Source organism: Balaenoptera borealis (assembly GCF_965194805.1).
Source record: "Balaenoptera borealis genome assembly, chromosome: 13".
NCBI lineage: Eukaryota > Metazoa > Chordata > Mammalia > Artiodactyla > Balaenopteridae > Balaenoptera > Balaenoptera borealis.
This window is the reverse complement of record NC_138870.1, coordinates 25,960,441-25,974,016: the sequence shown is the minus strand read 5'-3', so window position 1 is coordinate 25,974,016 and position 13,576 is coordinate 25,960,441. Positions and strand designations below refer to the sequence as shown.

Genomic DNA, 13,576 nt, shown 5'->3' with positions numbered 1-13,576 from the left:
GGATTTACATCACTTAGAAGAAGTAACAATGTAGAAATCGAATTGCATTTCTAGTGATAACTGTTGCCTAACTCCAGAGTGTGAATCAATTCAATTTCACTTAGAAATTTATAAAATTCTATAAATGTGTCACTTTTGGTTTTTTTAAGCTTTGAAGACATTTATAGTATACATTGCAATTAAAAAAAAAAGTAAATTTCCCTCCTTCCTCCAGAAAACCCTGAACATCCAGCTTCAGAATATCCTGTCTTCTATTCATTTATGAATGCATTCAAACATTTAGCCATTCCATCAATTAACAAATATCTGATTTGTTACTGTGTGCAGGCAATTTATTAAGCTCCAGGGGCAGACAGAACAGAGCTGGTCCACCCTCTTGCACTGTTGGTGGGAATGTAAATTGATACAGCCACTATGGAGAACAGTATTGAGGTTCCTTAAAAAAATAAAAATAGGATTACCATATGACCCAACAATCCCACTGTTGGGCATATACCCAGAGAAAAGCAAAATTCAAAAACATACATACACCCCAATATTCACTGCAACACTATTTACAATAGCCAGGTCATGGAAACAACCTAAATACCCATCAACAAACGAATGGATAAAGAAAATGTGGTACATATATACAATGGTATATTACTCAGCCATAAAAAGGAACGAAATTGGGTCATATGTAGAGACATGGATGGACCTAGAGACTGTCATACAGAGTGAAGTAATCAGAAAAGAGAGAAACATAACGTATACTAATGTATATATGTGGAATCTAGAAAAATGGTACACATGAACCGGTTTGCAAGGCAGAAATAGAGACACAGATGTAGAGAACAAAAGTATGGACACAAAGGGGGGAAAGCAGGGTGGGGGTGTGGTGGTGGGATGAATTGGGAGATTGGGATTGACATATATACACTAATATGCATAAAATCGATAACTAATAAGAACCTGCTGTATAAATAAATAAATAAATAAATAAAATGAAATTCAAAAAACAAAAAAAACAGTGCTGGTCCAGCTTTTGGTAATTAAAAGCCAGTGAAAATGGTTTACAACAGTAAAACATTTATAAAACGGTTAAATATTTGTTAAGTCCTAGCCTTCCTACTGTAAGTTAGTTGTATCATTTAAGACTTATTTTTTCATTGTCTGGGGTGATCTGTATCTACTGTTTACTAAATTTATTCATACTGTACTGCTGCCTTACATATACCATTTTAGGCAGAAAACAGGAAAATTTTATCTTTCCACTCTGTCTGCCTGGAATCCACATCACTGTTTTGTTAGGGCTTCTTTAAGAAGGAACTGACTGGAAAACTGGACCGTTTGTTAGTATTAACCCCTTCAGCTCAGTTGCCTCTCATTCTTTTCAAAAAAATGTGTGTGTGTGTGTGCTATGTGTGTGTGTGTGATATGACATGACACTCCTATAGAATGAGAATAAAATATAATTGTAAAGCCTAATGACTAATTCCTAATTTACCCTCTTTCCAGACAATTCAATGCTCTCAGAACACTTCAAGTCCATGTACCCCTCTTACTTTACATGCTATTGATGGCATACATTTTGTCTTCTTTTTGTTTAAAAAAAAAGTTTCATTGAGAGATAATTTACATACCATAAAATTCACCATTTTAAAGTGTAAAACTCAATGGATTTTAGTGTACCCTCAGAATTGTGCATCACCACAATATAATTTTAGAACATTTTCATGACTCTAAAAAGAAATCCTGTGCTCATTAGCAGTCACTCCCCATTAACCCATTCCCCAGCCCCTGGCAACTGGTAATCTACTCTCTGTCTCTATAGATTTGTAAGCAGGTAATTTTCAACTAGATTTAATCACATAGTACCACATTTACCATTTAGATTGCATTCTTGTTCTTCCTCTGTCTCTGTACTTTCATCTGGAATTATTTTCATTCTGCTGGAAGACCACCCATTAGTGTTTCCTTTAATACTGGTCTTCTGGTGATAAACTCTTCCTGGTTTTGTTAGTAAAAATTTTTCTTTCACCTTTACTGAGATGATCAAGATCCCTGGAAGCTAGACTGGAGTTAGAAGTGGTGGTGGACTTCCAGTTCCTCTTATTTCTAGGGTGCCTTCTACAGGGCCCCACCCCTATGCCTAGCTGGGGTCACCTTGTACCTATTCTCGGTGGAAACTGAACTCCTTCTTGGTCCCCAGAGGGTGTCAATGCTGGGCTCTGCCTCTCACTCATCCCTGGGACAAAAAGGGCCCCAGGTGCTGGGCTCATCCTTTATCTTCTCCTGGCACTTCTCTACTCCTAAAAATCTGCTGTTATGAGGCAAGTGTTGTTGCTTAGTCTGATTTTCTATGTATCCTTGGATCTAGTCCTCCACTATAGGGAGGAAAAGTCTATGGTTTTTTATACCCATGACACTCCTACTTTCTCCAGGCTTAGTACAAGGATATCGGTTCACTGTCTCCTACCTCAGAGTTACAACAAATAGAGCAAAGGAGTGCAAGTTCCAGACCTGCAACTTTAAAGGAAAGAAACCCAAGACTTCCTTGAAAATCCTAGGAAATGAATATCCTGGGAAAAATAGATCTTTTCAATACATTCCTATTTTTTCGCTAGTTCATTTTCACTATAAACTCACCTTCCAAGGATTTAAAAAAATGTTTTAAGCAGATTGAAGAAAGGGATACGCGTTAGTGATAAATTGGCCAAATAGTTTTGCTAGTGATTCCTTTGTAACCATGGGGAAATCTAAAAAGTTTCCTATGAAGTAATTGTTAAAAATTTATGTCCTGTGATGTTAAAGATTAAAGTTTTGGAAAGAAGAATGATTAAAGTTTCCTTGGGAAGCAATTTGATCCTGGCAGTCAAATTACAAAAAAACAGAACAGCTGGGTGACTCATTGGTGATGGAGGTATTCTCTGGCACCAGGAATTGAGAAGCTTCATAATCTTGATCCCATGACTGCAGTGAGGCAGATAGCCTATGGTTGTCCAGAATAAATCCAAGTTAGCTGATAGCCACATTCTCGGAATGAATGAATGAATAGCTGCTTAACAGCAGATTTTCTATTTTTCCATAATGGAGAAAAATAGAAGTAGCAAGATATTACTGAGAGAAAAGAGAGAGAGAAAAATCACCACCACCATTATCATAATCTTTCATCATAGCTAACTTCTACTGAGCACACTTACTATGTGTCACTATGTCAGGCACTTGGCAAAGCTCTTAACTGAGCTCATTCAATCTTCACAGTCACCCTCTGAGGCATTTTCACAGGCTAGGAAGACGGAACCCTGTACAGTACTGGTCAGACAGAGAAAGGCCCAGTTTTCTGTGCACATCCTGACTTTAAACCATTCGAAGCAAAATAGATTGATTCGTTCAAGAGCAAGTGTGAGTAGTTGGAGCATCAAAACTTTGCTACTTCTAGGGAACACAGATTAAATGGAATCCTCCTTTATTCAAAAACAAGTACTTTTCAATTTGGGGGCAGACAATAAAACTCAGGATTAGACTTAGTGATGATAAATTATAACTAAAACTGTATTAGCCATTAAGGCACTTATCTGTGCCTAAATTATTGACTTCCTTTATAAATGGCTCTAAATAGCATTTTTTCATGGATTTTTCACATTTTCTAGCCATCTTATTCATAGCAATACTCGAATATGGCAATTTAATTCTTGTGTGGTAATTTTCACTTATTTGGGAATTTACTTTCATAATAGTGAAAATTCTTATGGGAGTCTCCTAAAAAACACCCCAAAATACAAGAAGTATAATCTTCCTAGACCTACTTAAAAATTAAGCAGAAATACATTTATTCATATAGAAGTCTTAACATCTAAAGCTAAAAAATTATATATATTTATTTCATGTATGAGATTATATATACTATAAAACATATTCATATATTTATATCTGTATATAAATTGAAAATGCTTTGTAATGCCAAACTTTTATTTTTATGCTTTCGCATTATTGCTTTAGTTTCCATGCCTCTCGGCAGACATATTCCACTGGCTCAGGGATAATAGAGGGATTTCAACTCACAGGCCGACCTATCCACAGAGTGGCAATCTGGAGGGTTGTCTTGAGAAGGATTCTAAGACTGCAACTGGAGTTCACGTGCAAAGCTATCACAATTGATTAGTCACACTTTTTCATGAGCGTAGAAGGGAGGAGGATTTATGGCAAGTTTCCTAGGTTCGGCATCACTGTCACTCGTGCTACCACCTCCAAGTGGCTGTTATCTGAATTTGGGGCCACGTATGAAAGAAAAAAAAACAGCATTTGGGTGTTTCCGTAAATACAAATCGGTCGGCAATTCAGCATTACCACGACACTCTGATTCTTAGGTGGTAGATGTAATTCTCATTCTCTTAAAAAAAGTTTGTCAGATGGATAAAACACTCTCCTAATCCCTCCAACTGCATAAGAGGGAAAGAATGAAATCACTGAACAAATGGGAAATGAAAGTGACAGGGTTTGTGAAATAGATTGCGAAGCAAGAATCTCCTGCCTTGTCTTCTGTCTGACCGGCCAGGCTACAGCACTCATCCAAGAGGTACAAAGAAGACTTAAAATTATTTAAAACTCCACCACCACCACCACAACGACCTCTGGTTATCTCATTCATAGAAACAAGGCCAACAATAAAATCCAAAGGACAGTTTTCATTTTTTCCGTAAGCTGCGGTGGGGCCTGAAAAGATTCATTCATATCTCTCTTGATAAATTCACATGTGGAAAAATAGGCCAAGAAATAAGACTTAGCAGCACAGTGAGGAAAGATGGGAGGTTGTTATTTCTCAAGGGAAATTGTTTATCTCCAGACAAAATCTTTACTTCTTGACCAAAAAAAAAAAAAAAAATTGGCTTGGTAGGTTCTCCAACGTCTTTAATAATATAGGATGCAAGCAGAGTCATTGCCTTTTGCAGGTATTTTATCAAGTCCCTTGTGCCCTGAAATTATTAATTTTGGCTGTGCCCAGACCCTCTAAAGAGAGGGGCAGGGAGTGGACCTCAGCACCATCTGTGAGATGGGGAATTTCCTAGCAAAATAATTCTACAATTTAATAAAATATAAATAAATGTTACACATTAAACACATTAAAACAAAATGTTGCTGTACTACATAGAACATAAAACACTTAATATTGATGGCTAATAAATATTTCATATAGACCAGGCAACATTCAGATTCTTCACGTTATTTGTTCTCCTTTTTTGAAAATAGTCGTTAATTTTGAGCCTCAACCCCTACAAACTGACAATCACACGTGAGTTCCTGAATTTAATCCCCCAGCAGCATTTATGCAGTGGATCTAGGTTTTTATGGTTTTCTTTATTCATTCATCTCCCTCCCTTCTTTCCTTCCTTCCTTCTTTTTGTTTTGTTTTGATTTATTCTTATAGCCTTTAAAGATTTTAAGTGGGCGGAAAAAAGAGAGTTTAACATTACAGCTTTGGGGGTGCCTATTCTTTCTTCCATTCTTCTTGGCTGACAGCTATTACGATTTTTAAAGGAAAAAATTTTGCATTAAAGAAAAAATTTTAAACTAGAAAAATAGTATTAAGGGGCATTTGGGCCAGTCTTCACAGAAATGCCCTCACTTCTGATACCAATTGCAAGTTTGGGGGGTTCCCAAAACCACCCCCAATTTCAATAGTTTGTGAGAAAGATTCATAGAACTCACTGAAAACTGTTATACTCAACAGTTCTGGATTATTACAGGGAAAGGATACAGATGGATATAAGCAAAGAAAGAAGCGAACAGGACAGAGTCCAGGAGAAACACCAAATGGAGCTCCTGTTGTCTTCTCTCCATGAAGCCAGGACACGTCACACTCCTGGCATTAATGTGTGACAATATGCACGTCGACTGTCAACCAGGGAAGCTCACTCAAGCCTTTGGTACCCAGAGTTTTTATTGGGGATCATCACATACTGCCTGTATGGCTGACCTATAGGCATCAGCCCCTCCCAGAGGTCAGGTTAATATCTTCGAGGTCTGAACTGATACTGCGTGACCCAAGCTCCCATCATAAACTGCATTGTTTGGCTGTCTGGTGCCCAAAGCCCCCAGCAAAGATCCTCCTGTCAGGCAGGATATTCCAGGGTCCTAAAAATTATCTCCTAGTAGCCTAGGGTAAAGGCCAGACCTCTCTTTAGGTAAGGTTAATTCCTCACTACACAAGTATAAATGACCTCCCTGCCCTTGCCCGTACTTATCACTGAAATTTAAAATAATGATACCAATAGTGGCCAATCTTATTTCATCTGAAAGTGTGCCAGAGTCAGTTCATACTAGTTCACAAAAACTGATTGTTAAATATTTAGGAATTTTGTAAGCTGGTTGTTAAACACAGCCATTATAAAAAGTTTAGTTTTATAAACTTATATAAATTAAACACAAAGATAATAAATGTTCAAAACTCACCATTTTCTTATTATTTTACTATTAATATACTCTTGATCCCATCTACATCTACTGTATCTGTATGGTGAAAATTCTATAGAATGTCATGCATCTCTTCCCATCTCTGTATTCAGTGATGGTAGCATGAAATCGACTGTGGTTAGAATATTTACACTGTGAAATTCAGCAAATGCTGTGAATCAAGACTTTTTTGGATACTCTTTAATTTTGAGAAGCATCGTTCTGTTGATCCAACTATTACTAGAGCTGTTAAGAATAGTTTATAGGCTGTGACAACATTGGGATAAATTTCTGATAAATTATTTCAAAATATAGTATTTCTAGAGCTGATGATTCTGATAGAATAATTTTTCTAAAAAAATTAACTCTTCATGCAAATCAGTTTATTGTAAGTCTGAATTTAATTTTAAATGTAAATTTATACAATGGCATTTTAGTGTTTCCTCTGACATTTCCTGTAAATTGTGGAAGTTGTACAAGAAACTAAAAGTGACTTTTTGATTTGTATATAATTAAAATGTAAAATAAAAATGTATGCAATTAAAATTTCATTCACATGAAAATATTGTTTTTCTGTTGTGTACAATAATCTTACATTTTAATATCCATTTCTAAGACCGTGGATATATGCTTTGCAATGTTGTGGCAGTTTTCAAAACTAGGGATTCTAGACTCTGAAGTCTAGTAAGTACTTCATGTGCTTTATTGCAATGTACATGTGTATGCTTTTGTCTTGTAGTAATTTGTTGACAAAATTTATTGCCTGAGAGCCAGAAATTGCAAGATCACAGGTAATGTTTTATATTCTTTCGTTTTAATTCTGTGCACATGCCACAGAGACGAGTTCTGGGGATGAAAGGGAAAGCCGGTTTACCCTCACTAGGAGCCAGCCCCTCCTCTCCCCTGAGGCTGCTGCCACCAGTCAGGGCCCAGGTCTGGGCGCAGCCATTGCTCATATCACGTGGCACCCCAGACTCCAATATTTGCCCTGCCAGGTGCTGGCTCAGCTTCTTAGAATGCATGTTGCCTGTCTTGCCATGGTCCAAGTGGTGGAGTGGTAGGTATATTTCAGTTTCCTTTTTTTCCCCCCTATTTTTCTGTATTTTCTTTAAGAACAAGTAATAGTTAAATAATTAGACAAAGAATTTATTTTTTGATGTAAATTATGTTATTAGCACTTTTCCTGAATTTCTGTCTTGTAACATTGCATTTGTCCTGCCAGCTAAAGAATGTTGCCCACCACCCAGTTCTACAGAAAAATCAAGTCATTAGCCACTGTAGTCTCTGACCTACAATTCACCTTGAGAGGAATTCAGGGTGAAGCTCAGGATGAGGCACTCTGTGTTCTGGGAAAACTGGCAGAACAAGCCCTCAGAAAGTTAGATATTTTCAGGAGAACATTCAGTGAACCAAGATTCTTGCATCTCTCCATACTTGGAAAAGCACTAAAAACATTAACTGAGATATCTGTTTCTGTGACTAGCAGTAACCTTCTACAAAGATCTGTGCTTGATTGCACGTACTCCTTTTTTTTTTTTAGTTGATGCCTTTTAATTTTTATTTTTTTTCTAATTTTATTGAAATATAGTATTGATTTACAATGCTTTGTTAGCTTCTGCTGTACAGCAAAGTGAGTTAGTTAAACATACACATATATCCGCTCTTTTTTAGATTCAATTCCCATATAGGTCATTACAGAGTATTGAATAGAGTTCCCTGTGCTGTTCAGTATGTTCTTATTAGTTAAGTAGTCTACATATAGTAGTGTGTATACGTCAATCCCAATATCCCAGTTTATCCCTCCACGCCCCCCTTTCCTCCCTGGTAACCACAAGTTTGTTTTCTACATCTCAACCTCTGTTTTGTAAATAGGTTCATTTGTACCATTTCTTTAGATTCCACATATAAGCAATATGATATGATATTTGTCTTTCTCTGTCTGACTCACTTCAGCACATACTTCTTTGCCAAAATCACATGTATGCAGACCTCCCCACCAGCTCTTCCGAGCAATTCCTCAGAACTATCTGAGAGGCTATAGTCCTCAGCAAGTCCCCAAATAAAACTAAAACCCGCAGCTCTCACATTGTGAGTTTTTACTTTAGTCAACAGTTTCTTTATATCCCGGTACCTGAACAGGGTGTATTGGGCTGAAACTGCAGTGGGCAGTAATTTGAAATTTGTTTTATTAAATTATCTACTTGCCCTTGATTTATTTTTAGTTGTGTCCTAACTTCTTTCAGAGTTATGGTCCACGTTAATTTGTATGAGCCTCAGAGAAGCCCTTCATAATAATTTATGTTTTAAATTGCTCTGAGGGGACAAAAGGTATCTTAGAAGGTAGTATTGTTCTAATTATAAATCCTTTAAAAATAATCAGAGACAAAGTAACAAGAATTAACTTTATTTGCTTTTGGGCCTCTTTGTTAGGCAAGGTGAGTGCTTTACACCTTAAGCAGAGGGATGATGAGGTGGCATATCAGTGTAGACCTTCTCTCTCTGACATCAATACTTTTACACTATTTTTCTGTAACACAGAACCGTATTGGATCAGGAAATGATGGGGCTGCAAAGGAACTGTTTACTTTTATTTTTTTATTATTTTTTTAACATCTTTACTGGAGTATAATTGCATTACAATGCTGTGTTAGTTTCTGCTTTATAACTACGTGAATCAGCTATAGGTATACATATATCCCCATATCCCCTCCCCCTTGCGTCTCCCTCCCACCCTCCCTATCCCACCCCTCTAGCTGGTCACAAAGCACCAAGCTGATCTCCCTGTGCTAGGCAGCTGCTTCCCACTAGCTATCTATTTTACATTTGGTAGTGTATATATGTCAATGCTACACTCTCACTTTGCCCCAGCTTACCCTTCCCCCCACTTCCCATGTCCTCAAGTCCATTCTCTACATCTGTGTCTTTATTCCTGTCCTGCCCCTAGGTTCATCAGAACCATTTTTCTTTTTAGATTCCATATATATATATTAGCATACATATATAGTATTTGTCAGTATTTGTTTTCTCGTTCTGACGTACTTCACTCTGTGTGACAGACTCTAGGTCCATCCACCTCACTACAAATAACTCAATTTCGTTTGTTTTTATGGCTGAGTAATATTCCATTGTATATATGTGTCACATCTTCTTTATCCATTCATCTATCGATGGACACTTAGGTTGTTTCCACGTCCTGGCTATTGTAAATAGAGCTGCAATGAACATTGTGGTACATGACTCTTTTTGAGTTATGGTTCTCTCAGGGTATATGCCCAGTAGTGGGATTGCTGGGTCATATGGTAGGAACTGTTTACTTTTAAAAAGTATTTACTTATTACTTTATCCTTGAGAGGACTTGAGGTATCTCATTATTTTAAAGTTCATTCATCCCAAATTCATCATCCGAACTAAATAGAATGGAAATGCCAGTCAATCTACAGCAAATCTTGATGAAACTCTCTGTGCTCAGAAACCTGGAATCCCACTTAGAGGTTTCCTTCATCTTTTCTCCCTTTTATTGTCTTTTTGGAGTCCAGCTTTGTCCTTCTTCATTTCTCTCTATTGTCATGGAGAATTCTGATAAGTGTTTTCTTCTAAAAAAGTTAACAACTCAGAAAAGAACAGGGTGGGCAAGCTGTGCCTCCTACAAGGGTGATTTAAGGGAGAAAAGGCCTGCTCTCTTTAAAAATCTACAATTAGAGGCACTCTTTGGGAGTAAGATATTGTCTCAAGAAAGCCTCTATTAATTGTAGGTAAGGACTGATACATTGGCTTATTACACCTACTATCATTTCAGCAAGGACAAATTCACTGTCTTAGCTGTTAACTCAGAAGGTTGTTAGACTTTTATGGTATTACTCTTACACACACACACTTACACACATACACAATTTGAGCAGCTTTGGTCATCCAGCCCAGTACTTAGCATATTGTAGCACAACATATACTTTCGTATATTTTTATTAAGTTAATGGGCAGGTGAAGAAGAAAGGCTGTAGTGTGTTCTGTGGGGAGATGGTTGACTTAGGTGTGTGAAGGGTCTGGATATGAAAGCTACCCAGGGTTAAAAAGTTTTGATGCAAGGATGAATACATTTCTCAGTCACTAATTTCCAAGTCAGTAAAAAACAAAGTGAAATGGATAAAAACATCCTGACTTGGAATATATTCGTCTTAATTCACTGAGTTTTCAACTGCTCGGATATATCTTAAATTTTTTAAGAAATAAATTGGTGTCCTAAAGAGTCACACAAACATTCAGTCAGTATAAGAGCAATTTCTGCCTTTTTTTCTACTTTTTTTTTTTAGATCATCGAAACTCTTAAGGATTTTGGAAGGATGATAGTAATATGGTGAATTTTGTATATATTTTAAGTTTCTCTATCTGGATGCATCATTTTCCAGGTAACTTCAATAACACACAGCAATAGAAATTTACAAGGGCCTCAAAGAGTTAACAGATTTTTCAAACCTGGACAAATTCTACTGATCCTCATCTTAACAGTATACTTAGCTTATTTACATATTATAATTAGTATTTTTTAAAAAAGAAAACAACTGTTCGGAAAAACGAGAAGATGGGGAGCCAAAGCCAGAGGCCTTAAAGCAGTTTGGTTTTTGTTTTAAATCGTATTGACTTAGCAGTAAGAGTTCGAACACGCTCACAGCGTAGGAAATAATCAGACCCAAGTGACCCACTTAGATGGGAAGAAAAAGTAATTTGCTTGGCATCTCCCAGATTGTTTTAAGAACCGTAGTAAAAAAACAAAACGAGGAGGAATGTTTCAGAAGCCAATTCGGAGCCCAAACCCAAACCAAAAATAGAACCTGAGACTTTATAAGGGCGAGCAGAGCAATGGGCGGTAAAGGAAAACAGGCGATGGCTCCTCAGAACAAACCGGGGCAGGGCGGGCAGGAAGCCCCCGCCAGGGAGACCCACGCTCGGTTTTCAGAAAGATGTTTCAGAAGCTCCATTTCCCTGCGGTTTCCATCCCCGGAGGCTGCAACCTCTGGTCGCGGGGCGGTGGGGACCGAAAGCCCGGGAAGGAGACTGCGGAGGGGACGACGGGACGCGAGCGCGAAGCGGGACGGGAGAGCGTGGCCCGCGGGCCGCCCCTGCTGTTGTCCGGGGTGCTGAAAAGCCGGGGACGTCCCGGGCGGCGGCAGCCACTGCTCCCTCCCGGAGGGCGGTGGGGGGGGGGGGGGTTCAGGCTGAGCACCTGCTAAGCCCGTCCTGGCCCGGGGCCTGGAGGTGCCCACCAGGAGGCCCTCCCCGGACCCTGTTGGGGTACATGCTGGGAGGAGGAGAGCATCTCGGGCACAGCGGACAGGACCCCGGATGCCACTTCCCCGCCGCTCCGGGTAGCCCCGCGCCGCGACCCCGCTCCACCTGCTCGCTGACTCTCGCCGCCCGGGGCCGGGGCGCCCGCGGGCTGAGCGCGCGACCAGCCGGGGCGCGGGCGGAGGGTGCGGGGCATGGTGGGGAAAGCGGCGCCGGTCCCGGGATTGGGGGGGTGGAGGCGATTGCGAGCGGGGCATGCGCAGTGGGGCGGAGGAGGTGGCGATGGCCAGGGGAGGCGGGGGGACTGCTGTTTATTTGCAGCTGGGCCAACTCGGCGGCGCAGGCGGCGGCGGAGCGCGGGGCGCTAGCGGCCGGTCCAGCTGCCGCCGACTATGCCCGAGCCCACCTCCGGGCAGCCGCCGCGCGCCGCCCGGCCCCCGGCTGGGGACGATGCCAGACGCCCGGGAGAGGCCAGGGCAGCGGCAGCGGCGCGATGGTAGTGACAAGCTCTGCCCGAGGCGGCGGCGGGGACCGCGCGCCCTCCAGGCGGCGGGGCTGCGGACTCTCGGCGACCGGGGCCGCGGCGCTGCTGGCCGGGGCGAGCTGCCTGTGCTACGGCCGCTCCCTGCAGGGCGAGTTCGTGCACGACGACGTGTGGGCGATCGTCAACAACCCCGACGTGCGGCCCGGCGCCCCGCTGCGCTGGGGCATCTTCTCCAACGACTTCTGGGGCAAGGGCATGGCGGAGAACACCAGCCACAAGTCCTACCGGCCGCTCTGCGTCCTCACCTTCAAGTGAGTCCCTCACCCCTTGCTCGCGGCCGCCACCGTTTCTCCTCACCCCCAACCCGGGCTGGGAGAAGTTGCGGGACTGGCTTGGGGGCCGTTTCTTTTCTCGCCGCCCCTTCCCCTCCACGCCTCCCTCCTCTCCAGGCTGCCCACGCCCCTCTGCTCCGTGATCCTCGTCCCGGCTGCTTGGCGCTCCCGGGGCGGTTCAGGAGGCGCGGGCTGGGACTTGGGATTGAGTTTCTCTAGAGTCTGCGCTCTGGGCGGGCGGGTCTCTGGGGCCAGGGCTGGGAGGGGGCTGGTGGAGCCCACCCGCCTCCGCCCATCTCACCCCCGTGGTACGGTGGCCAAGTGAGACCAGCGCGGGCCGACGAGCTCCGGGCAGTTGGCTGTGGTGGTGAAGCTTCGAAGTTGGGGGTTTCTCGGCGGCAGCTGGTGAGCTGTGCAGACGGGGAGTGTGTCAGCTCCTTGGGAGTCGTGAGCTGCCAGGGCTTAAGTGGGTTTGGGGAGCAGCAGCACGGCGGGCATAGGCGCTCTCCCGACCTGCAGACTTGGCTGCTCCTGGAGCCTCGCCGATCTGCGGGAAGGGCTCCAGATTTCGACTTTAAAAGGTGCACAGCAAAGGAAGGCAGAAAAGCGTGGGATCCTCTGGGGGTCCTGGCGTCCCAGTTGAAGTAGTTTTTCTTTTACAATCTCGGAGTCATGATTCAGCATTTCAAGTGTGAATAAGGTGCAGAGGGAATCGGGAGAACGCCAGGGTTTTGCGGGCTGGAGTATATTCTTGAATTTAAAAGAGGGCTAGCTTCAGGTGGAAGGGGAGAACGGCTGATGCCAGGGAAGTGCTGGCTCGCGCGTCATGAGCTTGACTCAGCTCCTTACAATTTGGCTCAGCATTTAAGCTTATAATGTGCCGGACAGAACTGTTGAAATAATATTGGTTCAGTAACATCAGCGTTTTAAGCATTTTCCAGCGGGTGTAATATGAACCCTTCTTTGTGGTACTGGTCATTCGAGACAGGGTAAACAGCTTGAAAAGCCTGCCCAGGCCGGGAGGCCGAGGTCTCTTGACAGGTGGCTG

General features: G+C 42.0%; 1 protein-coding gene and 1 long non-coding RNA gene across 3 annotated transcripts in view; one reads left to right on the top strand and one right to left on the bottom strand.

Moving 5' to 3' along the window:
* The window catches only part of LOC309610015, a 173,494-nt gene that overhangs the window by 61,198 nt on the left and 98,720 nt on the right, over positions 1–13,576 (bottom strand). The window lies entirely within an intron of this gene.
* TMTC1 (transmembrane O-mannosyltransferase targeting cadherins 1) overlaps positions 7,426–13,576 on the top strand; it is a 265,227-nt gene continuing 259,076 nt past the window's right edge. The window contains exon 1 of one of the 2 annotated variants that reach the window (XM_082352064.1): positions 7,426–12,507. In XM_082352064.1, coding sequence (XP_082208190.1) covers positions 11,723–12,507 — 785 coding nt within the window. In that variant the 5' untranslated portion in view covers positions 7,426–11,722. The remainder of the gene's footprint in view (positions 12,508–13,576) is intronic. The other variant, XM_082352063.1, reaches the window with a different exon arrangement.